Source organism: Pan troglodytes, chromosome 10 (assembly GCF_028858775.2).
Source record: "Pan troglodytes isolate AG18354 chromosome 10, NHGRI_mPanTro3-v2.0_pri, whole genome shotgun sequence".
In the NCBI taxonomy this organism is placed as follows: Eukaryota; Metazoa; Chordata; class Mammalia; order Primates; family Hominidae; genus Pan; species Pan troglodytes.
Window position 1 is genome coordinate 138,820,770 of NC_072408.2, and position 24,524 is coordinate 138,845,293.

Below are 24,524 nucleotides of genomic sequence, written 5' to 3' on the forward strand. Positions count from 1 at the left end.
CTGTGTGTTGGTCCTTACGCCAGCGCTGCACTGCACTGTCCTGGTTCCTGGAGTCTTGGGGCGTGTCTTGAAGTCAGGTCCTTCACTTGGTTCTTCTCTCTCAATAATCTTTTTTGAGGCTCACTGATTTTTAAATTTCTTTTTCTTTTTCTTTTTTTGAGATAGGGTCTCACTCTGTCACCCAGGCTGGAGTGTGGTGGCGTTCTTTCGACTCACTGCAACCTCAGCCTCCAGGGCTGAAGTGATCCTCCCATCCCAGCTTCCCAAGTAGCTGGGAGTACAGGCCTGTGCCACCATGCCTAGCTAATTTTTGTATTTTTGTAGAGATGAATTTTCGCCACGTTGGTCAGGCTGGTCTTGAACTCCTGACCTCAAGTGATCTGCGTACCTTAGGTTCCCAAATGGCTGGAAATACAGCATAAGCCACTGCGCCTGGTCAATTTAAAATTTTTTGTTTGTTTTTTGGAGATGGGGTCTCATTATATTGCCCAGGCTGATTTTGAACTCCTGACCTCAAGCAGTTTGACCTCCCAAAGTGCTGGGATTATAGGCATGAGTCACCGTGCCCCGACTGATTTTTTCACATCTCCACACTGATGTTACGCCTATCCAATGAATTTTTTTTTATTTCGGATGTTGTATTTTTCACTTCTAGTATCTCCATTTCACTCTTTATTTTAATAGTTTCTGTTTTTTTGTCAAGATTTCTTCTTGTCTTTTATTGCAGTATATTTTTCTTTATGATCTTGGGCATACATATTAAGGTCATTTTAAGATCCTTGCCTGCTTATTCTAGTACGTGGGTCATCTTGAGGTTGGTGTCTGAGTATGACTCATGTTTTTTGTTTGTATTTTGGAGTAATTTTGTTTGTATTTTGGAGTAAGTTTGAATTGGATTTTGTACAATTGTGCATGACGTGTAGAAACCCTGGGTTCTGTTATATTCTTCTGAAAAGTATTTATTTTCTTTAACACTTAACTTGATTGAATTAAAAATGCACACTCTGGCTGGGTGTGGTGGCTCACGCCTGTAATGCCAGCACTTTGGGAGGCTGAGGCGGGTGGATCACAAGGTCAGGAGTTTGAGACCAGCCTGGCCAATATGGTGAAACCCTGTCTCTACTAAAAATACAAAAATTAGCCGGGCATGGTGGCGCACCTGTAGTCCCAGCTTCTCAGGAGGCTGAGGCAGGAGAATCGCTTGAACCCAGGAGGTGGAGGTTGCGGTGAGGCGAGATCGTACCATTGCACTCCAGCCTGGGCGACAGAGCGAGACTCTGTCTCAAAAAAACAAAAAACGAAAACGCCAAACAACAACAAAAAACCTGCATACTCTTTCTCCTTTGTGGCAGGAGGCACCTGAAAACTCAGTTCAGTACTTGGGCCTTCTGTTGGATTCTGTTTTTGTGTACGTGGTTTAGGTGGAGGTTAGGGAGAGAATGTGGGGCCTCCTCCTTTTCCATCTGTCTCTTCCTCTTTGTCCTCTTGTTCAAGCCAGTGAGATGCTATGTGTCTTTAGGTTTGAGCCGTTCCATAGAGCACACACTGGGGCTGCCCTCATGCCAAATGCCATGAAACTGGAAACCTTACTGTGTTCCATTCCCTTCTTGCGAATATCACTTCCCTTCCTGTATCACTGGCCTACCTTTTCATATTTTTTTGTATTTCATCTAGAGTTTATGGTTACCTGGATTATGTTTTTTTTCTTTTTCTTTTTTTTTTTTTTTGAGACGGAGTCTCGCTCTGTCACCCAGGTTGGAGTGCAGTAGTGCAGTCTCGGCTCACTGCAAGCTCTGCCTCCCGGGTTCACGCCATTTTCCTGCTTCGGCCTCCCGAGTAGCTGGGACTACAGGCACCCGTCACCGCGTCTAATTTTTTTTTTTTTTGTATTTTTAGTAGAGACAGAGTTTCACCATGGTCTCTATCTCCTGCCCTTGTGATCCATCCACCTCGGCCTCCCAAAGTGCTGGGATTACAGGCGTGAGCCACCATGCCCAGCCTTGTTACCTGGATTATGTTTGACCCGATAGGAAGTACTTGGCCATTACTGGACACGGAGCCCTTTATCAAGTTTTTTTTTTTTATTAAAAAATACTCTTTTCTTTTGGTTGTATTGGTCATACATGTTCATTATAGAACATTTGGGAAATTTAGAAACGCACACACACACAAATCATGTCACCTGTAATGCTGCCCCAGAGGTAACCACTGCCAGGCCATTGTTTTCAAAACATTCTTTCCTTTCTTTCCTCCCTCTCTTTGTCCATTCCCTCTGTCCCTTTCATCTTCTTTCCTTTTCCATCTTGGTTAAATGTAAATGGCAGTGCCTTCCTGCTACATATGCTGTATTGTGGCTGATTTTTCCTTTTAGTAACTCTTCCCAAGCCTTTCCCCGTGTGAGTACAGAGTCTGTGGCATGGCTGGTGGTGGCTGTGTGGTGGCCCTTGTGTGGCAGTTGGTTCAAACAGCTCCCTGTCACTGAACAGTTGCTTTGTTTAGGTATCTGTAACTTTTGCGTTTAAAATGTCTCACTAAGTAGAGTGAATATAATTGAGTGATTTAAGGAATAATTTAGCAACTAGTAATTAAGTCCTTAGCATTTACTTTAATGGCAAGGATGGTGATCAGATGGAAAAGGGTTAGGGTTAAGTCTGTGCTGACCAAGAGTTGGCTAGTTTCTGTCTCTGTAAAATAACATGCCAATAGCTTCCCATGTAAACTTTTAAAAAACATGATTTTTTAAGAGCAGTTTTAGGTTCACAGCAGAATTGAGAGGAAGGAACAAGAGATTTTTAAACATACCCCATTGCTCCCCCGCCCATGTGCACAGCCTCCTTTATATCCGTGTCCCCCACCAGACGGTGCATTTGTTGCACTTGGTGAAACCTTCAGTGCCATGTCATTAGCATAGTACTGTAGTTTCACCGCCCTAGAAATGTCCCGTGCTCACCTATTCACCTCCTCCCCTCTGCTTTGCACCTGGCAACCACTCATCTTTTTGTCTCTATAGTTTTGCCTTTTCCAAGACATCACAGAGTTAGGATCATGTAGCATGTCGCCTTTTCAGATTGGCTTCTTTCATTTTTTGTTTTTTTTAAAGATGGGGTCTCTTACTTTGTTGCCCAGGCTGGAATGCAGAGTGCAGTGGCACAGTCCTAGATCACTGCAGCTTCAAACTCTTGGGCTCAAGACTCCTGAGTAGCTAGGACTACAGGCATGTGTCACCATGCCTGGCTAACATTTTAATTTTTATTTTTTTGTAGAGACAGGATCTTGCTGTGTTGCCCAGGCTGGTTTTGAACTCCTGACCTCAAGCGATCCTCCCACCTCAGCCTTCCAAAGTGTTGGGATTAAGGCATAAGCCACCACACCTGGTGATGGCTTTTTTTCACTTTAAACATTTTAAATAACATCTATTTATATCTCTATATATCTCACATATTTATATCTCATGTAGGGTGCTAACTATAAAAATATCATTTTAAAGCTCTAAGTTGGCTGGGTGCGGTGGCTCACACCTGTAATCCCAGCACTTTGGGAGGCTGAGGCAGGCGGATCATGAGGTCAGGAAATCAAGACCATCCTGGCTAATGCGGTGAAACCCCGTCTCTACTAAAAATTCAAAAAAAACTAGCCAGGCGTGGTGGCAGGCGCCTGTAGTCCCAGCTACTCGGGAGGCTGAGGCAGGAGAATGGCTTGAACCTGGGAGGCAGAGGTTGCACTGAGATCCCGCCACTACACTCCAGCCTGGGTGACAGAGAGAGACTCCGTCTCAAAAAAAAAAAAAAAAAAAAAGATCTAAATTAATTAGATAGTTATTAATTGGGGTTTTAGTGTCATTTTCCAGTAGAAAGGCAACTTCACCTTTTTATTATTCGGTGTTTTTGGATGTGAAGTTATGCTGGGCAGTGTGACTGATGAGTCTGCTGAGATTTGTCTCAGAACTGAAACTCATGTTTCCCAGCATTAGCCCTTTTGTTGTTTCCCAAGGACTGTAGGTTTGCATTGATTTGAAATTCCATTAAAACCAGAATAATATGTCTTTTACAAGTCTTTTTTCCCCCAGAGGTAAGTTAGAACTTTAAATTGTTTATTATACATAAATATACATTACACATGTATATTTAAAGACACGGGGTAGATAACATTCCTGTTATTAGAAAGGAATGAGGTCGATGTTTGGGATAATTATGATAATTTGAGTTTATTCTTGTAATGGCCTTCAGTGATCAAAATCTCATTTTTTCATCTTTTTTCCCAGCAGCAAGCCCTCGCAGGGAGCCTGGTAGCAGGGGCCGGAAGCACAGTAGAGACGGACCTGTTTAAGAGGCAGCAGGCGATGCCCTCCACAGGTATGGCAGGTACGTCAGGGCACAGCTAGCGTGGCCTCGGGAATGCCCCCCTCTCCTTGGGCTGCCGAGGTACAGTTGCCATGAGTTTCTGAAGAGCAGTTGCTAAACTTGGTTTCTTCCTACTTTGAAAATTAACCTGTCTTACAGTGATTATCAGCTGAACAATATTTACGTGAATTTTTCTGTGTCCTGAAGTGAGGAATTTTTCAGTTGAGCAGGTGTATTCCGTGTTGGTTTTCTGTATGCATTTGTAGGCTCTTGAGTCATCACGGTGTGATTAAACACAAAATCATCTGCTTTCCAAAGTTGTCATATTTTTAAGCTGATTTTTTCAAATGATAAACTTAATACATTTTTATATAAAAGACTTCAACAGTTCAGTAGGGTATAACTTAAGCCTATGTCTGGCTTGGTACCTGCCCACTCCCCAGCCACAGCAGTAACCGCTGTTAATGTTTCCTATATTCTCTCTCACAGACCTTCCTCTCTTCATACACAAGCATTGTTACATATGTGATACTTTGAAAAAGTTGAGATGCGATCATATATAAGTTGTTATGTCTAAGAATATTAACTGAAGAGGCCATCTCTCCAGGTCATAACCTCTCTCAGTGCTCCGTGCTGTTCCGTCTTGGGGATGGTTGGTTCTTTATCAGTCAGATCCTTGTCAGTGTTCATCTGTTAGTGCCACCTTGTGTCTGTTACAGTGAGCTAAGGATTGAACATATAGTCTCATGGTTTTTTTTTCCTACATGTTTATCAGTCTATCCATCTGCTTATTTTTTGAGGTAGGGTCTGGCTCACCCGGGCTGGAGTGCACTGGCATCATCATGGCTCACTGCAGCCTCTACCTCCCAGACTTGAGCAAATCTCATGCCTCAGCCTCCTGAGTAGCTGGGACTACAGGCGCGTGCCACCACGCCCAGCTAAATGCAAAAATTGTTGCATTTTAGGTACAGTTGTGGTCCCACTATGTTGCCCAGGCTGGTCTCGAACTCCTGGGCTCAAGTCTTCTTGCCTCAGCCTCCCAAAGTGCTGGGATTATAAGCGTGAGCCACCGCGCCTGACTGTCTGTCAATATATCTAAAGGAAAAATGCCTAGAAATGAAATTGCTAGATCAAAGCGCAGATGTAGTTAAGTAATGATGGTGCTCAATTGCCCACCAAAAGGACAGGGCCAGTTTTCACTGCCATCAACAATTTCTGTTTCTTTCACATTTTGATCGTTTTATTAGGTATAAGTCATTTAATCCTCATTGATCTGATGAGTGAAACATTCCTTGTTCTGATATGGGTTTCTTTAGTTTTGAGCACGCTGTGCAGCCTCATTCCCTGTGTGCTGGGCATTTGTGAGTCTGCTCCACTGCCCGCTCTCCATGCTCTCGTCCGTGTACTTGTGATGCTCCTCATGTGTGCCTGTGCTTTCTGAGTGCTAAGCGAGCCCGCCTCTGCCCGTCACACACGTTGCAGTGTTGCCTCTCAGGTTGTTGCTTGTCCTTGGCCTTTTCATGATGCTTTTTCTTATATTGGCAACATTTTAATGAGAAATTGTATTTATCAGCCTTATGTTTTATGGCTTCTGGATTTTAGTTCATGTATAGAAAGGCCTCCCTTTTCAAAGATGATAAAAACACACATGTTTTTTTCTACTACTTCTCTGGTTTTATTTTTACATCAAACTGCACCTTTTTTGAAAATTATTCTAGAGCAGTCTAAGAGGCCTCGCCTTGAAGTGGGTCACCAAGGGGTAGTTTTCCAGCACCCGGGGGCGGACGCAGGCGTTCCTCTCCAGCAACTAATGCCGACCGCACAAGGTAAGGCCCAGCAGCAGAGCCAGCTCCCCGCTCAGGAGCAGGCAGTACACTGCGGTTCCAGAAACCAGCACCAGACTCAAACTTGGGCAGTGGAGGTAGCGTGTTTGCAGTGGGGTGCCTGAAATTGAGATACTTCTCTGAGTCACAGTCGATATCATATGCAAAGCCCCTGGAGACATATTCTTGCCACACTAATGGGAGCCACACGTTGCATTGTCATAGTGTCTTTCAACAATTTTTACTCCTGTGTTTTTCCTAATTGCTGCTGTTGTGGGGGTGCCCTGTGGTGATCTGGTGCTTGTTTTGCTTGATGCTGACTTGCAAAGGTCAAGCGCCTCTTTCCTTTTGTGTGTGCTCGGTTGTGGCCAACTTCTCGTGTGAGTGTGGTGGGTCTTGGACAAGCACCGGGGTGTTAGACGTGTCTCCTTGTGACTCATTGGTAGAAGCTGCCACACTTGGGAATCAGTGCTTTTGGCGCTTTTCTTATTTTGCAGGAGGAATGCCCCCCACGCCGCAGGCCGCGCAGCTCGCTGGACAGAGGCAGAGTCAGCAGCAGTATGACCCCTCCACGGGGCCTCCCGTGCAGAACGCTGCCAGCTTGCACACCCCACTGCCGCAGCTGCCCGGGAGGCTGCCCCCAGCCGGTGTTCCCACTGCAGCCCTCTCCTCTACGCTGCAGTTTGCACAGCAGCCGCAAGTGGTAGAGGCCCAGACACAGCTCCAAATCCCGGTGAAGACTCAGCAGCCCAATGTTCCCATCCCTGCACCCCCCAGCAGCCAACTCCCCATCCCTCCCTCGCAGCCTGCACAGCTGGCCCTCCACGTTCCCACACCTGGAAAGGTGCAGGTGCAGGCCTCTCAGCTTTCCTCCCTGCCACAGGTATGAGAAAAGATAGAGGAAAAAAAGAAAATGGTTTGCAGCATTTGCTGGCTACCTGTGTGTTAGACAGAGTGTCATACCACACTGTAATTTGTGTATTTTCTCTTAGCAGCTTGCTCCCCCAATTTAGAACAATTACTCAATTCAGTACTTGCAATACAGTTTTATTTGGCTCTATGATATTATCTTTATTAAAGTAATAGAGAACTGGGCTGGGTTTGGTGACTCACGCCTGTAATCCCAGCCTTTGGGAGGCTGAGGCGGGTGGATTACCTGAGCTCAGGAGTTCGAGACCAACCTGGCCAACATGGCGAAACCCTGTCTCTACTAAAAATACAAAAATTAGCCAGGCGTGGTGGCAAGTGCCTGTAGTCCAAGCTACTTCAAAGGCTTAGGCAGGAGAATCACTTGAACCTGGGAGGTGAAGGTTGCACTGAGCTGAGATCACACCATTGCACTCCAGCCTGGGTGACAGAGTGAGACTCTGTCTCAAAAAAAAAAAAAATAATAATAATAATAGACAACTGTTATTATTGTCACTCTTAGTACCAGGGGTCCCTCCTTACTCACCCATATGTTGTGTGAAGGGCATGGTGTCAGTTATCTCTTATGATCTGCCTAGCAACTCTCAGGTAGGTGGCAGCGACCCATTCTACCAGTGTGGAGACAAATACTCAGAGGTTCTGGGGCTGGCCCCAGGTTACATGGCGATGAAGTGATAAGCGGGGCTTGACCCTAGCTCCATGTGAGTGCAAAACCATGTTGCACACCACCCACCAGACATGCTCCCTGGATGCCTGCTTTGCTGCTTTTGGGATGCTATATGCTCTGCAAACGTGTGTAAGGTGTTACTGATCCAGCTTGATACACATATGTAAGGCGTTACTGATGCAGCTTGATACACATTTCAGGTAGTTAAAATGCCCCTCCTCCTCCACTGATTAATTTTACCCAGTGTGTTTTTGGAATGTCCACAGTAAACTGGTTTCGGTTCCTAAGGAATAGCAAAATGCCACAGCCTCGGTGCCAGCCGTCAACAGGGCACTGACAGGGAGGCCGGGGAGGACTCTCAGCCCCCTTGGTTCTCTACTGTTTGATGCACATCAGGGCGTGGGGAGCCCACTGCAGAGAGTCTTCCCTTCCTTTTGCCTTCTCCCTCACTAACAAAGGAATTTCCTAGGTGGGCTTTGAGTTCAGGGTTTTTGTTTGTTTGTTTTGAAACAGGGTCTGGCTCTGTCACCCAGGCTGGAATGCAGTGACACGATCTCTGCTCACTGCAGCCTCTACTTCCTGGGCTTAGATGATCCTCCTGTCCCTGCCCCCTGAGTAGCTGGGACTACAGGCGCACACCACTACACCTGGCTGATTTTTGTATTGTTGTAGAGATGGGATTTCGCCATGCTGCCCAAGCTACAAGTTCTTTTTCTTTTTTTTTTTTTAGACGGAGTTTTGCTCTTGTTACCCAGGCTGGAGTGCAGTGGCCCGATCTCGGCTCACCACAACCTCTGCCTCCTGGGTTCAAGCGATTCTCCTGCCTCAGCTCCCGAGTAGCTGGGATTATAGGCATGTTGCCACCATGCCGGCTAATTTTGTGTTTTTAGTAAAGACGAGGTTTCTCCATTGGTTAGGCTGGTCTTGAACTCCTGACCTCAGGTGATCCGCTGGCTTTGACCTTCCAAAGTGCTGGGATTACAGGCGTGAGTCACCGCGCCCGGCCTACAGGTTCTTTATGTTTGAGATTTATGGCAAAGTCTTAAGTATATAACGATGAAATAATAGTAACAATAATAGCTATCTCTTACTCACCACTTGTGAGGTGTGGTGTCAAGCACTGTGATGAGCGATTTATTGGCATTGTTTATTTCCTTTACCTGACAACCTTATGAGGTAGAATCTTTACTATCTCCATTTTATAGATTCAAAAAACCAGAGGCCAGAAAAGCCAGCAACTGGTGGGGCTGTGGTTGGGAGCCTTTTGTGCAAGTCTGCAGGGAAGCCTTGTGCACCCACTTTGAGAAAGGCGACACATGCCGGGGCAGCTGAGCTCTTCTAGGCCTTACATTGCTTGCTTTAGGTTTTTGTGGAAATGATTCTATTTTGAACACTTCCTCACATCGAGCCACATACTGACTTAAAGCAGCTCCGTGGTTTTTCTTAGATTTAATTTACCTGCCTGTGTTACTGAAAAAATCAGCTGTGGAAAATGGTTTTATTTTATTTTATCTTTTTTTTTTTGAGTCAGAGTCTCACTCTGTCCCTCAGGGTGGAGCGCAGTGGCACGATCTCCGCTCACTGCAACCTCTGCCTCCTGGGTTCAAACCATTCTCCTGCCTCAGCCTCCCGAGTAGCTGGGACTACAGGCATGCGCCACCATGCCCTACTAGGTTTTTTTTTTTTTTTCCAGCAGAGGAATGATTTATTTCACAATTTAGCTCTCTAAATAACTTTATATTCTCTCCTTAAGAACAACAGTAGAGGAAATCATTTACTGATCATTTTACAATGCACATAATGTCTTATGCATGCTTAGGCAACTGTTTTTTTTTTTTTTTACTTTTTAGTAGAGATGGGCTTTTGCCATGTTGGCCAGGCTGGTCTGAAACTCCTAACCTCAACTAATCCACCCCCCTTGGGCTCCCAAAATGCTGGGATTACAGGCGTGAGCCGCCATACCCAGCCTGGAAAATGATTTTAAAGAAGCGCTTTACAAAGTCTGTAGGAACCTGTTACTTCTAGGTTAGCCAGGGTTGGCACACTTTCTCAGTCAAGGGCCAGGGAGTAAATGTTCCAGCTTTGCGAGCTGTTCAGTTTCTGTGGCAGAAGTGAAGACACAGCCACGCACGGACAGCACGTAAGTGGATGTGGCTGTGCTGTAATAAAGCTTCATTTCCAAACGCCTGTGGCCAGCCGGGAGACGGCGCTGCCGAGGTGAAGAAAGCAGACCCACGTCGTGGGACGGGCGCTCAGAGAGAGTGTGCTCTAGCGGTTCTGTCTCCCTTCAGCTTTCGAACGGGCTAAATCTTGTGTGAGCCTTCACTCAGCCCACCTTCCCTGCTCTCTGTGAATTTAAGTCACAGAGTCGCAGCAGTTCTCTGTGACTTTAAGTCTGTCGTTGAGGTGGTGCAAAGAGGAGGACTTTTCTTTTTTTGAGACGGAGTTTTGCTCTTGTTCCCCATGCTGGAGTAGAATGGCGCAATCTCAGCTCACCACAACCTCCGCCTCTTGGGTTTAAGCAATTCTCCTGCTTCAGCCTCCCGAGTAGCTGGGATTAATAGGCATGTGCCACCATGCCCGGCTAATTTTGTATTTTTAGTAGAGACGAGGTTTCTCCATGTTGGTCAGGCTGGTCTTGAACTCCTGACCTCAGGTGATCCGCCCACCTCGGCCTCTGAAAGTGCTGGGATTATAGGCGTGAGCCACTGCGCCTGGCCTGAGGAGGATTTTTTAACCCTTTTAGCCTGTCTGCCATGAGAGAGGCACACTGAATTTGCATTTTATTTTATTTTATATTTTGTTGAGATAGGGTCTTGCTTCGTTGCCCAGGCTGGAGTACAGTGGCACAAACATGACTCACTGCAGTCTCAGCCTCCCAGGCTCAAGCAGTCCTCCCACCTCAGCCTCCCATGTAGCTGCGACCAAAGGTGCACACCACCACACCTGGCTAATTTTTAAATTTTTTTGTAGAGATGGGGTCTTACTTTGTCAAAGCCCAGGCTCATCTCAAACTCCTGGGCTCAAGCAGTCCTCCCACTTCAGCCTCCCAGAGTGTTGGGATTACAGGCATGAGCCTGGGCATGGCCTAAAGATAGTTCATAATGAGAACTCCTATTTGGTTTTGTGGAAGTGGGAGGATGTGGTACTTGTGGACACGTCAGTGTTGGGTTGTGGATACGATGGGATTTGTTTGCTTGCATCGTGGAGCGGAAGGTGCCGGCAGTGCGCGTCTCTGGTGCTGTGGGCGCTCAGGTATTGGGCACCGTGGGCTGCCCCGACATCTTTTCTTCACCTTGCTCCACTTGTGCCCTGCCCTTACAGACGGTAGCATCGACAAGGCTCCCTGTGGACCCTGCCCCGCCCTGCCCACGGCCTCTGCCCACCTCTTCTACCTCGTGCCTCGCGCCTGTGAGTGGCTCCGGCCCAGGACCCTCCCCTGCTCGATCCTCTCCAGTAAATAGACCTTCCTCAGCCACCAATAAGGCACTATCTCCAGTCACTTCCCGGACCCCAGGGGTGGTGGCATCTGCCCCCCCCAAACCACAGAGTCCTGCTCAGAATGCCACCTCGTCCCAAGACAGTTCTCAGGATACACTGACAGAACAAATAACTCTGGTAAGCATGCTTAAGAAAGTTGTAAAATGTACTCCAGTTGGTGAAGCACATTTAGTTTTAATTGTCAAGAATGTGATGGCGTAAAACTGAATGCCTGCTCAATTCAGCATGGCTTGGGAATCGGTAGACACAAGATGAAAACCAAGGGTGAGCCTTTTCTGTTGGAAGTAGACTCATGGAGGCAGTCTGCGTTTTTGTGATAAAGCCTGCAGTCTTGGGCTGCTTTCATATGGGCAGTAGACGAGGGTGGGAGAGGTCACGTGTAGCAGTTAGGCGGAGAGGGACAAGCTTGAGCGCTGGGGCCCTGCAGGCTGTGAGGTCCCTGCAGCCACGGGTCTGCAGCCCTGTGTTTGAGAGTCACTGCCCAGCCCTTAGCACTTACTTTGGGTTGGATGACTAAGCATTTATTTTGTTCAACTTCATTAGGGGAATTAAAAGAAATGTGTATCAAAATAGAGTGTCATAAACCCCATGTTCCCCATTATTTGATTTTATCACAGTGATCAATATGCAGCTAGTCTCATTTCATTTATCCCACTCCTTTCCAGATTATTTAGAAGCAAATTCCAGACATCCTATGGTTTCCCATGTAAACACTTTGGTAGAAACATGAGGTTTTAAAGTTTTAGTCTGTTTTGTAGAGCTGGGGCAGGACTATTGCTCCAGCTTCTTCTAAGGCTCCTGGAAGGGTCACATGCTCCTAGACCTCTCCTAGAACCACTTTGACCTTTGTGTTCGAATCTTACCTTTGATATTAAACTGGGACCTTGTGCTTTCTCTCTTTCTTAGTGCCTGACTGAGCCTTTTGCATAGTAGGGCTTCAAATTTCTGGGGTCTGAGTTGGTGGAACACGCTCATCACATGCCGACCCCACCATCCCCCATGTATCATCTACAGGAGAACCAGGTGCATCAGCGCATTGCGGAGCTGAGGAAAGCAGGTCTGTGGTCCCAGAGGCGTCTGCCAAAGCTGCAGGAGGCCCCACGCCCCAAGTCCCACTGGGACTATCTGCTGGAGGAGATGCAGTGGATGGCCACAGACTTTGCCCAGGAGAGGAGGTGGAAGGTGGCTGCTGCGAAGAAGGTGGGTTGGAATGCGTGGAGCTGCTGTGCTGTGTGCGTTGGTGGGGGCTCGAGTTTGCAGTGGTGTAAGTGGTGGGCAGGACTCCAGACCCACTTTTTTTTTTTTTTTTTTTCCCCAGACATGGTCTCGCTCTGTTGTCCAGGCTGGAATGTCCAGCCTGGAATGTCCAGCTAATTTTGTGTTTTTTGCCACATTACCCAGACTGGTCTTGAATCCTGGGCTCAAGCGATTGCTTGCCTCGGCCTCCTGGAGTGCTGGGATTGCAGGCGTGAACCACTGTGCCTGGCAGACTCACTCTAGAGGCCTTAACCTGTGAAGTCTGGGAAGGATACTTCCCTGTTGTTTGGAGAATAACTGTGCTGTGTAATTAAGTCTCTGAGGTGGTGTCTTCAGAGCCCAGCATGCGTTGTTGGGATCAAGCCTGTGCTCACCCACTAAGCAATGATGTGGATTTAGCTTCATTTTGTTGCCTGGCTTTGCCTGGCAGTTGGAGTTAGGATACCTGCAGTGCCACAGGTTCAGGCTGGTGGCTGGGGCTGTTCAGGGAGCTGAGAGGCTAAGAGTTAGAAGGCACCTGGTATCAGTCAAGGGACAGCAAGGGGCTGTCCTAGGCTTTCCTGCCTGGCCACACGGCCTCCTGCCCTTCCTCCTGGGCTTCTAGTCTAGCTTTCTCTTTAATTTTGGCTGAGAATTTATTTTTCTCCTAACTGTTGCCAAAGCAGGCGCAGAGTCCTTGGAAGACTCTGGAGGCCCTACTGCTAACACTAGAAAAGTGAGAACAAGTGGTAGATTTCTAGAAACCCCAGGCCTCAGTGGGAAGCAGCTGTGCTTTCACTGTGTGAACAGCCGTGGCCCTTCCTTATCCTCCTCATTACCGTGTCGCTGCCTCTGTTTCTTGGGCCCTAGGGTCTTTGTTCATATTTTCTGTACTCTTAAGGCTGTGGCCTTGTGTTCTGTCCCTTGCCCTGTCCACTCCGTACCCAGAATTTTCCCCCTTGCTGTCTTCATGTAGGGTAGGCAGAGAAAAGCTGAGACCACAGGGTGAGAACCGTGGGGTTCTGAGGGTCAAGGGTCTCAAGTCAGATTCATAAGCATTCCAGAAAAACCCAGATTCTTCCTTAAACCAGCCTTTCCACAAAGAAGATAGTCCTGAACATGGTGGACACCAGACTGGATAGGGCAGGAGGCCAGACGTGTAGATGCCAGGCTGGACATGTGGATGCTAGGCTGGATGGGTGGGGGCTGGCCGATGGGCTAGAGTGGGAGCTGGTGGGGTTGGCTGAAGAGCAGTGCAGCACCTACAGGGCACAGGCCAGGGCCATCTCTCAACAGCTGAGTGATGCATCTGCAGCCAGGCCTGCCCTTCCCCGTGCCTCCTGCCTCTCGCTGGGGTAGACAGGGAGAGGCTGCAGAGCAGCCCACCCCGATCAGGGCCTGTGTTGACGACAGTGAGCCCCGTTGGAGGCCGAGTGGGAACACGGCGTGTGCGCAGAGTCCCGGCGGTAGTTGAGTGCATTTCCATCCCTAGAACGGGCGTGGGGGTGACAGCCATTGTGCTCTCAGGGCTCCAAAGGTTTTCTCATCTTAATTCTCTCCACCCATTTGAGGTTCTGTTGGTGGGTATGCGAAGTGTCTAAACTTTTGGAAAGCAGTTTGACAATTTAAAGCAAAAGCTTTAAAAATGTGAATTATCGCAGCCCAATAATTTCTATAACTGGTGCAGCATTCATGAAATGAGATGCCGACCCATGTTTATTGAATGGGGAGATGTTAATCATCTATTAAATGGGAAAAGAAGATTATAGCACAATGTGGTATTCTAGTTTTGAGGAAAATAATGTGTATTTGGTGAAAAGTATAAAAACACTTTCTAGAAAAGTCAAGCTAAATATTGATGGTGGTTTTTGCTTATAGTCATGTTTCTCCTAATCCACCCTAAGAGCATACGAGGATGTATATGACAGTGAATTGTATGTAATTTTAGTCTGAGAAGATTTAAAAAAAGTTACATATCCTTTTTTTTCCAGCATGACATAGAGTACAACATACAATTCTTGCACTTTTATTCACCAGCTCGTTAGAACTGTGGTGCGCCATCACGAGGAGAAGCAGCTCCGTGAAGAAAGGGGGAAGAAGGAAGAGCAGAGCAGACTGAGGCGGATAGCCGCCTCCACGGCCCGGGAGATAGAGTGCTTTTGGTCGAATATTGAACAGGCGAGTGCTGCCGTTGTCATGGGGTCGTAAGAATCAGTCTGTCGGAGCTGGTGAGGCTACTTCCCGAGACCAGAGCTCGGGCACCTTGCTTAGGAAGCTTTCGAGCACCAGAGTCAGCAACGTGTGCACTCTCCTGGGCTGTTGCTTGTTGGCCTTTGAATGAGCTGCTCGTGCCTCCGTCTGTCTTGCACAGGGGATGCACCTCAGCTGTGGCTGCCCTCTGAGGTGCTTCATGCCGTGGAGGGGCTCTGGGCGTTGTTTCAGGGTTAGCGTGAGTCACCACCACGGTTACTTCTAGAGCGGCCGCTCGCTCACTTGCTTTCCTTTTTTGAAATTTTAATTCTTACCTCACCACCTAATAGAACCTGGGCAGGATGTAGTTAGTATGAAATAAATGAAAAAGCACCAAACTGACGAGGCTGGAAAACACTGTTTTTAGACTCTGCTTATGTGCTTTAGTGTTTTGTATGCAGAACGTCTGTAATTCCCATCCTTAGTAATGTGCTTATTCATTTAATCCTTTGCATTTAGGTTGTGGAAATAAAACTACGAGTAGAATTAGAAGAAAAAAGGAAGAAGGCCTTAAATTTACAGAAAGTTTCCAGGAGAGGTAGGACCCTTTAAAAAAAGGCTCACCACGCTTGGGTGGTATTTTGTTCGGATTCTTTTCTCAGCAGGCAGTCTCCTGGCGCTGTGGCTTCCCACAGAGGACATCTGCTCATCAGCCAGCTGCCTGATTGTTACATTTCTCTTTGTGTGGCCATCCTAGTTTTATGCTTCAGTGCTTTTGAGATGTGCTAGTGTGAGTCAGCACCCCCAAGTTGATAAACTCTGGGACACAGAACTGGGGTTCAGTCCCTGGACAGTGAGTGAGGAGCTTCCTGAGGTGTTTGCCATGCAGGAGGATCCTTGGGTGCCTGGCTGGGTGACGCCTCCCTGTCGTTCTTCCTTTGATGTTTCTTCGGCAGCTGCCTCCGCTCGTTATGTGCCACTCCACTTAGGATGTGCACGGCACCAGTGGCGGCAGCATTCACTGTTTCCTTTGCCTCTGAGGACACCCCCAGGAGGGTGGGCATTGTGTTCCCCCATTATTGATGAGGAACCCGAGGCTGAGAGGTGGCTGCTGCTGAAAGTCATAGAGCCACAAGTTAGTAAAAACCACTGCCCTGCGTGATGTGATGATGAGGAGGAGGCAGAACTCACGCGTCCTTCCTTTCCCTGCACGTGGGTGGAGGCAGCAGGACCCTGCCTGGAAAGCAGAGACGCCCTCGCCAAGCATGGGGGGCCTTGGGAACGAACTGTGCTCCTTGTCTCTCTAGGGAAAGAATTGAGACCTAAAGGATTTGACGCATTACAGGAAAGTTCTCTGGTAAGTTTGGGGTTGTTACTGTGCTGTGTGAGAAGGAGTAGAAGCAGCTCCAGTAGAGTGGGCCTTTTCATTCTTATCCAGAGGAATTTGTAGGCTGTGACTATTACTCCCTTTCTTTTCTTTTTTTTTTTTTTTTGTTTTTGTTTTTGAGACAGAGTCTTGCTCTGTCGCCCAGGCTGGAGTGAAGTGGCACGATCTCAGCTCACTGCAACCTCTGCCTCCCAGGTTCAAGCAATTCTCCTGCCTCAGCCTCCCGAGTAGCTAGGACTACAGGCGCACGCCGCCACACCTGGCTAATTTTTTTTTTTTTTTTGTACTTTAGTAGAGATGGGGTTTCACTGTGTTGCCCAGGCTGATCTCAAACTCCTGAGCTCAGGCATTCTGTCCGCCTTGGCCTCCCAAAGTGCTAGGATTACAGGCGTGAGCCACCGTGCCCCGCCTATTACTCCCTTTCATTATAGACTCAGTCTACTTTGAAAATAAACTGGTGCTTTATAGCCTTAGTCTCACGTGGGGTGTTAATTTGGCAGTGACAGCTGAACACAGTGAGCATTGATCATGTCCTCGCTCCCCCGCTGCCCTGCCCCGACCCCAAATGGAGGCTGAGGGCAGCCTAGCAGGCTTGCCCCGGGGCTCCCCCAACCTGTCCCATGGACACTGCTGTCTTGGTTTCCCATTCTGAGTGTTTGGATCTCATGCTTGTGGTTTTTCTTTCTTTCTTTCAGGATTCAGGAATGTCTGGAAGAAAAAGAAAAGCTAGCATATCTTTGACTGATGACGAAGGTCTGTTCCCCCTCAGCACTATCTTTGTCATCTCCAGGGCTGCTGATGAGATGACACAGAGCTGCGGCGACTTGGGGTTTAGTCTTGTCATCTTCAGCTGGTTGGAAAGCTCAACCTTTATATTTATCCAGATGTCTCTCAGTGTATAGAGTACTTTTTGTATCTCTAGAGGACTTGGGATGTTTTCTGGAGCAACATGGTCGTATCTGCTTTTTGAGGTTTGGAAACTTGGGTGCATCTTGGAGAGTGTTGGGGCCCCATGCTCCTGTGGCACAGGGCCAAGCCTGTTTCTGTCCTTGAGAGGTGGCCCTGGTATGTCCTCTGGTAGACCCATGGTTGCCAGCCATTGGGATTTCAGGAGAAACTCATGTGAATTTTAGATGTTGGAGAAACCTGGTTCAGATGAGAACAGATACCTGAGCACTCAGTGTGTGAGCTGGGGACAGCCCACGGCCATGACCTATTTCCAAACCCATGTGGATTGAGTACAGAAGTCCTCAGGAGTAGACTGGATTTTTAGAGACAGAGTGGGGAGCAGGAGTAGAGAGGTTGGAGAAACTTTCTTGGGTGTTTGTGTGGCGGTTCCTGTCAGGTGCCAGGTAAGGCCTGCAGTTTCTCCTTCGGCTCTTTGATCAGCATCAGTGTGGGTTTATTGGCTTGATTTGGTGAAGTGTGTTAACTTTTCCAAATTTTTGAAGATTGATCTTTGCTATGTGTTGATTTTTATTTGGAAGTCAACAGGGAGTTCGGCCAGATTGTTGGCATGAAACTGGCAGTATTCAGTTCTGCTGCGTATGACAGAAACAAAACAGCAGTGTGGCAGATGAGTGAGGAGCCTGAGGGCACATGGCCCAGGACTGGCACAGCATTGTGGTGGCATTTTCAGGCCCCTCCCAAGCGATTCTCTTGCCTCAGCCTCCTGAGTAGCTGAGACTACAGGTGCGGACTACTATGCAGCTAATTTTTGTATTTTTAGTAGAGATGGGGTTTCACCATGTTGGCCAGGCTGGTCTCAAACTCCTGACCTCAGGTAATCCACCTGCCTCAGCCTCCCAAAGTGCTGGGATTACAGGTGTGAGCCACCACACCTGGCCTGGTGCTGAATTCTAGATAGTACCATCCTGCACTGGGGATGGATTGAACTCTGGCCTTTCAGACAACAAGAGAAGCACAACAGAGTACAGTAGGTTTGTGTCTTTCTTGTTACCTGGAAAGGATTAGGTCATTTCTTCATGAGGAACACCTTTTCTCTGGCCTGCACTCTGGTAGCTGCGGTCGGCTTTATGTAGATTGACCTCTCCGCTTTCCTTATTTTCTCACATTCTCAGGAGCACATTTGTGTACAGTCATGTGTTTCTTAACAACGGGGATATATTCTGAGAGATGCGTTGCTGGACAATTTTGTTGTTATGTGAACGTACAAAGTACTCACCCAAACCTAGATGGTGCAGCCTGTGCCTCCGGCTACAAACCTGCACACAGGTGACTCTCCTGAATCCTGTGGGTAATTGGAATATAGTGGTATTTGTGCATGTAAACATATCTTGACACAGGAAAGGTAATGTAAAGATACGGTATTACAGTCTTACAGGGTCCCATTGCATACGCGGTCCATTGTTGGCAGAAACGGCATTATGTGATGCTCAACTGTATTGAAACAGACTTTTATTTGACTTCTGTTTAATGCCTAAAGATGTCTTAGGGTAACTCAGAGAAGGCCAAATTAACCACCCGAGGTCGTCTTTACTTTTCTTTTCCAAAACTCTCCACCCTGGAAACCAAGTGATCAGAAGGCAGAAGGAATGGCAGAAGGCGTTTCCAAGAGGAGGGGATGGCCAGGCCTGTCGTGAGCCACCAGGGTGTCGAGTACACAGTCAGGAAAGGCAGCACCTGGAGGCCCAGCGACTTGTGTGGTTGGGGTCAGGTGCCTAGGCCTTCTTGGTGGGCAGTGGGGGTCTTGTAGTGAAGAAATGAGGAAGAGTTTTGATGGTAGGAAGGGAGAGATGTTACGTTAGATTGTGAGAGAAGAAAAGTTGAGAGCCAGCTGAGAGGAGAGATGGTGCAGGCCCCCTGCAGGCCCCCAGGTGGGGAGAGGGTCCGTGGACAGAGGGAGTTTGGCTGTGGGGATGCTGGTAGCTGCTCTTTTCTCTGCCAGGAGCCAAGATCTCTATGGCGAGTGAGGTGTGAGGTTCAGGGCTGGAGGGCTGAAGAGAGCGGAGTGGGCTTGGGTTGGTGATTGTGGAGGACAGGAGAGCCAAGGAGAGTGTTAGGCTGATGTGGCTGGGCCTCGTGAGATGGGCGATGATGACTTCACGGTGATCCCAGATGGCATGCCTGTGGGCTTTCCACAGTGGGGCTCTGCAGGAAGGTAGGAGGGTTGACAGCATTCCGTATGTTGGCCTGAAGAAGGTCTGCCATGTGTGGAAAAACCAGGGCTGTCATTCACAGCCTGAAGTGGAAGGGGAAATACACTTCCAATTTCCTGCCCATTTAATTAAATTTAACCTGAGAAGTTTAAAAGCTCAGTTTCAATTTCTGTAATAGCTATGCAAAATAATTTCGAAGCCTTATAGTGTGTAATGAGTAACAGACACTCAAGTGGTGTTGCCTCTCAGTGACACTTGCTGATAACCATTTTAGTGGACGACGAAGAGGAAACAATTGAAGAGGAGGAAGCAAATGAAGGCGTTGTGGACCACCAAACAGAACTTTCTAATTTAGCCAAGGAAGGTAGGCTGTTGCTACCTTATTAAACATTCAGTAAGTAAAAAGAAACATTTAAAACATGTGAGATGTGAATAATAATATATTGAGTAACAACAGCAGCAGTGCCTGTTTTATGGAAAACAGTCCCTGTGTGCCTCCTGCTGCTCTCTCTCCTGACCTGGAGGTCCTGGCCCTCCTGGGTTGTGTGTCGGACACTGCCCTGACTGTCTTTCTTCCCTGCCACCTGCGTGTGTCTCCCTGAATGTACCGTTCATCTTGAGTGTGTGAGAACTTCATATGAATGAATCCACCACAGCTTGACTGAATGGACCGTTCATCCTGAGTGTGTGAGAACTTCATGTGAACGAATCCCACCGCAGCTTGACTGAATGTGCTGTTCATCCTGAGTGTGTGAGAACTTCATAGGAACGAGTCCCACCACAGCTTGACTGAATGTCCCGTTCATCCTGAGTGTGTGAGAACTTCATAGGAACGAGTCCCACCACAGCTTGACTGAATGTACCGTTCATCCTGAGTGTGTGAGAACTTCATAGGAACGAGTCCCACCACAGCTTGACTGAATGTACCGTTCATCCTGAGTGTGTGAGAACTTCATACGAACGAGTCCACCACAGTTTGATGGCCTTGCTCTCTCTACTCAGCCTGGATGTCCTGAGTTTCAGCCACAATGTTAGGTGTTGCTATCAGTGTCTTTGCCAGGCAGTATTCTTTTTGTAAATATGTGACCGACTCTTTTTTGTGCTGTTGGTGGCCATTCACCTGGTTCCCTGTGTTTGCTGTGAGCATTCTCCTATTCCCCAGGCACGTGTGCATGAGTGGCTTGCCTGTGCTCAGGGGCAGGAGAGTAACTGTTGTTTAGAGTGGGTGTGCCAAGCTCCACATCTCAGGAAGGAACTCTTTTTTTTTTTTTTGAGATGGAGTCTCGCTGTCACCCAGGCTGGAGTGCAGTGGCGTGATCTCGGCTCACTGCAAGCTCCGCCTCCTGGGTTCACGCCATTCTCCTGCCTCAGCCTCCTGAGTAGCTGGGACTACAGCCGCCCGCCACCACGCCCAGCTAATTTTTTGTATTTTTTAGTAGAGATGGGGTTTCACCATGTTAGCCAGGATGTTCTGCATCTCCTGACCTCATGATCCACCCGCCTCGGCCTCCCGAAGTGCTGGGATTACAGTCTTGAGCCACCGCGCCCAGCCTAAGAAGGAACTCTTTTTAAAAACAATTACATATATATATATCTTTAGTTTTATTGCCATTCTTTAATTGCTATAACACATCTCAAGAACTCTTGATATTGTCTGCCACTCTGGGGGTAAAAAGTATATCTCCTTGTGGTTTTAATTTGCACTTTTGTGATAACTGATGAAGTGAAGCATCTTTTCATGTTTCTTCCTTTGTTCATTTTGGCTTATTTTGGTGTTGAGTTTTCTTTCCTTATTGACTTGTTGGTGATGGTCTTTATACATTCTGGACATGAATTCTTGGTCAGTTCTGTGTTGCAGTGACATTTTCCCAGTTGGTGGTGTGTCTTTTCACTCTTTGCAGTACCTTTCGATGAAAGGCGTTCTTAATTTCAGCACACAGCAAGTCCTCATTTAATGTTGTCAATAAGTTCCTGGAAACTGCAACTTTAAGTGAAATGACGTTACATTAATGTTGTTTTATTATAGCCATGAGGAAAAAAAAATTGGTTTTGTTATACAGTTGACCCTTGAACAATGTGGGGATTAGGAGTGCCAACCCGCCCCCACCACCTGCACTGTTGAAAATTTGCATATAGCTTTTGACTCCTTCAAAACTTACTAATAGCCTACTGTTGACTGGAAGCCTTATCAATAACATGAAACAGTCGATGAACACATATTTTATGTGGTTTTTTTCTTTTTCTTTTTTGAGACAGAGTCTCACTCTGACACCTAGGCTGGAGTGAGTGGCGGATCACAGCTCACTGCAGCCTTGACTTCTTGGGCTCAGACGATCCTTCCACCTCAGGCTCCCAAGTAGCTGGGACAATAGTGCGTGCTACCACGCCCAGCTGATTTTTGTGTTTTTTGTAGATACGGGATTTCAGGCTAGTCTCAAACTCCTGGGCTCAAGCGAGCCTCCCATCTTGGCTTCACAAAGTGCTGGGTTTACAGATGTGAGCCATCGTGCCTGGCCTATTTTGTATGTTATGTGTATTTAATATTACGTACTGTATTCTTACAACAAAGTAAGCTGGAGAAAAGAAAATGTTGTTAAAAAATAAGGAAGAGAAAATACATTTACTATTTATTAAGTGGAAGCGAATAATTATAAAGGTCTTCATCCTCGTCATCTTCACGTTGAGTAGGATGAGGAGGGAGTGGGTGAGGGGGAGGGGAAGGGGTTGGTCCTGCTGTGGATAAAATCTGCATGGAAGAGGACCCTCACAGTTCCAACCCAAGTTGTCCACCGATCAGCTATACGTCATTTTGCGCAAAGTTACAATTTCTAAGAACCAACCTATTGATGATGTTTAGTGAGGACTTACTGTAGTTGAATTTGTCAATCTTGTTCACAAAGATATATCATCTAAAATTTTTCTGCTTTTACTCTTAGGTTGGGAAATGAGTGCAGTTTCCTTTTTTTCCCCAAAATGCATATTTGGAAAGCCATATTGAAAAGCCTATCTTTTCCCCACTGATCTTAAGTGCCAGCTCAGATGTAAAACAGTTTTCCTTCTATGCATGGCTCTTTCTGGGATCTTTATTCTTTTATTGGCAAATTTGTACCAATCTGTACTGATACCACACTGTCTTTCTTACTATAGCTTTATAATAGTTCTTGATGTCTGGTTAGGTAAGTTCTTCTGCCTTGCTCTGTGTTAGGAGGATCTTGTCTATTTGGGGACTGTTTCAGAAACTTGCTAGAATCAGCTCATCAAGTTTCACAGAAAAACCTATTGGGAGTTTTGATTAGAATTTAATTGCATTAATGGATGTTTTGTGAGAATTGCTGTCTTTATGAAGTTCAGCCTTTCCAGTCTATGATCAAAATATAGTTCTCCCCTTCACTTAGGTCTTCCTAAATAGCTTTCCATAAAATTTCATGATTGTGTCTCTTTTGTTAGATTTAATTCTAGGTACTATATGTTTTTAAAAGTTGTGCTAAATGGTATATTTTCTAAAATTATATTTTAAATATATTGCTGGTATGTGTCAGTACAGTTGATTTTATTTCTCTTATACTCAGCAACTTTTCTGAACTCTGTTCGTTAATTCTTTGTATACAGTCTTGTATACAAAGTCTTTGTATACAGTCTTGTATACAAAGTCTTTGTATACAGTCTTGTATACAAAGTCTTTGTATACAGTCTTGTATACAAAGTCTTTGTATACAGTCTTGTATACAAAGTCTTTGTATACAGTCTTGTATACAAAGTCTTTGTATACAGTCTTGTATACAAAGTCTTTGTATACAGTCTTGTATACAAAGTCTTTGTATACAGTCTTGTATACAAAGACTTTGTATACAGTCTTGTATACAAAGTCTTTGTATACAGTCTTGTATACAAAGTCTTTGTATACAGTCTTGTATACAAAGTCTTTGTATACAGTCTTGTATACAAAGTCTTTGTATACAGTCTTGTATACAAAGTCTTTGTATACAGTCTTGTATACAAAGTCTTTGTATACAGTCTTGTATACAAAGTCTTTGTATACAGTCTTGTATACAAAGTCTTTGTATACAGTCTTGTATACAAAGTCTTTGTATACAGTCTTGTATACAAAGTCTTTGTATACAGTCTTGTATACAAAGTCTTTGTATACAGTCTTGTATACAAAGTCTTTGTATACAGTCTTGTATACAAAGTCTTTGTATACAGTCTTGTATACAAAGTCTTTGTATACAGTCTTGTATACAAAGTCTTTGTATACTTCTCTGAAGAGTTTTTCCTTTATAATCCTTGTTCCTTTTATACTACTTTTTCTTGCCATTTTGTGCTAGGTAGGACTTTCTGTAAAGTGTTGAGTTCGTGCTAGTGGTGGACAACTTTGGCTTGTTCTTGCTTTGAAAGGGAGCACTTTCAGTAGAAAGGCAGAGCATTAGAGTGTTGAGTCATAACTGCATGGTTCGAACCTAATGTTTGTTGCCTACTGACCCCACGGCCTCGGTCAGGTTGTCTGAGCTCTCCGTGGTGTTTTTCTCAGTTGTAAATGGGATAACCAGTGTTCTTCTGAGGATTTGCAGTGCGTGGAAGCCTTGGCCTGACGTGTCCTACGGTGTGCTCTTCACTACTGCTCTCAGGATGACTATGATGATACCTTTAATGTTTCATAAATGGACATGGTGTATAGGGTTCTTGTAGATATTTTTATAAGATTAGTGAAGTTTGTATCTATTCTTCAGTGTTTATGTTGTAGGTGGGTATTGCATGCTTTGTTTGTTTTGACAGTCTTGCTCTGTCGCCCAGGCTGGAGTGCAGTGGCACGATCTCAGCTCACTGCAACCTCCGCCTCCTGGGTTCAAGCGATTCTCCTGCCTCAGCCTCCTGAGTAGCTGGGATTACAGCCACCAGCCACCATGCCTGGCTATTTTTTATATTTTTAGTAGAGATAGGGTTTTACTGTGTTGCCCAGGCTGGTCTCCAACTCCTGACCTCAGGTGATCTGCCCACCTGAGCCTCCCAAAGTGCTGGGGTTACAGGCTGAGCCACCGCGCCTGGCCCTCATAAATTAAATTGAGGAATATGACTTTTTCTTTTCTTCATAGTCAATTATGATAGTCACATTTTCTAGGAATTTCTTTATTTCATCTACATTTTAAAATTTATTGGCATACATTGTCAATAATTTCTCCTTACAGTGTTTCCGATCTTGGCTGTGTTTGTATGTATGTCCCTTCTTTCCCCTAATACTGTGTATTTATGCCTGTCTGTTTTCTTGATAGTCTTGTCAAAAGTTTGTCAGATTCTTTTTTTTTTTTTAATCTGGCACCTGTATATTGTTTTCTGTTT

At 46.2% G+C, this 24,524-nt stretch overlaps 1 protein-coding gene across 36 annotated transcripts in view; it reads left to right on the top strand.

Moving 5' to 3' along the window:
* Positions 1 to 24,524, top strand: part of EP400 (E1A binding protein p400) — a 129,224-nt gene that overhangs the window by 25,486 nt on the left and 79,214 nt on the right. For 11 of the 36 annotated variants that reach the window (XM_016924654.4, XM_016924663.4, XM_016924658.4 and 8 more), the window contains 10 exons: positions 4,262 to 4,361; positions 6,059 to 6,166; positions 6,661 to 7,046; positions 11,082 to 11,375; positions 12,273 to 12,458; positions 14,532 to 14,672; positions 15,204 to 15,282; positions 15,992 to 16,041; positions 16,767 to 16,824; positions 19,465 to 19,554. In XM_016924654.4, coding sequence (XP_016780143.4) covers positions 4,262 to 4,361; positions 6,059 to 6,166; positions 6,661 to 7,046; positions 11,082 to 11,375; positions 12,273 to 12,458; positions 14,532 to 14,672; positions 15,204 to 15,282; positions 15,992 to 16,041; positions 16,767 to 16,824; positions 19,465 to 19,554 — 1,492 coding nt within the window. The remainder of the gene's footprint in view (positions 1 to 4,261; positions 4,362 to 6,058; positions 6,167 to 6,660; positions 7,047 to 11,081; positions 11,376 to 12,272; positions 12,459 to 14,531; positions 14,673 to 15,203; positions 15,283 to 15,991; positions 16,042 to 16,766; positions 16,825 to 19,464; positions 19,555 to 24,524) is intronic. The other 25 variants (XM_016924656.4, XM_054664752.2, XM_024348165.3 and 22 more) reach the window with 7 other exon arrangements.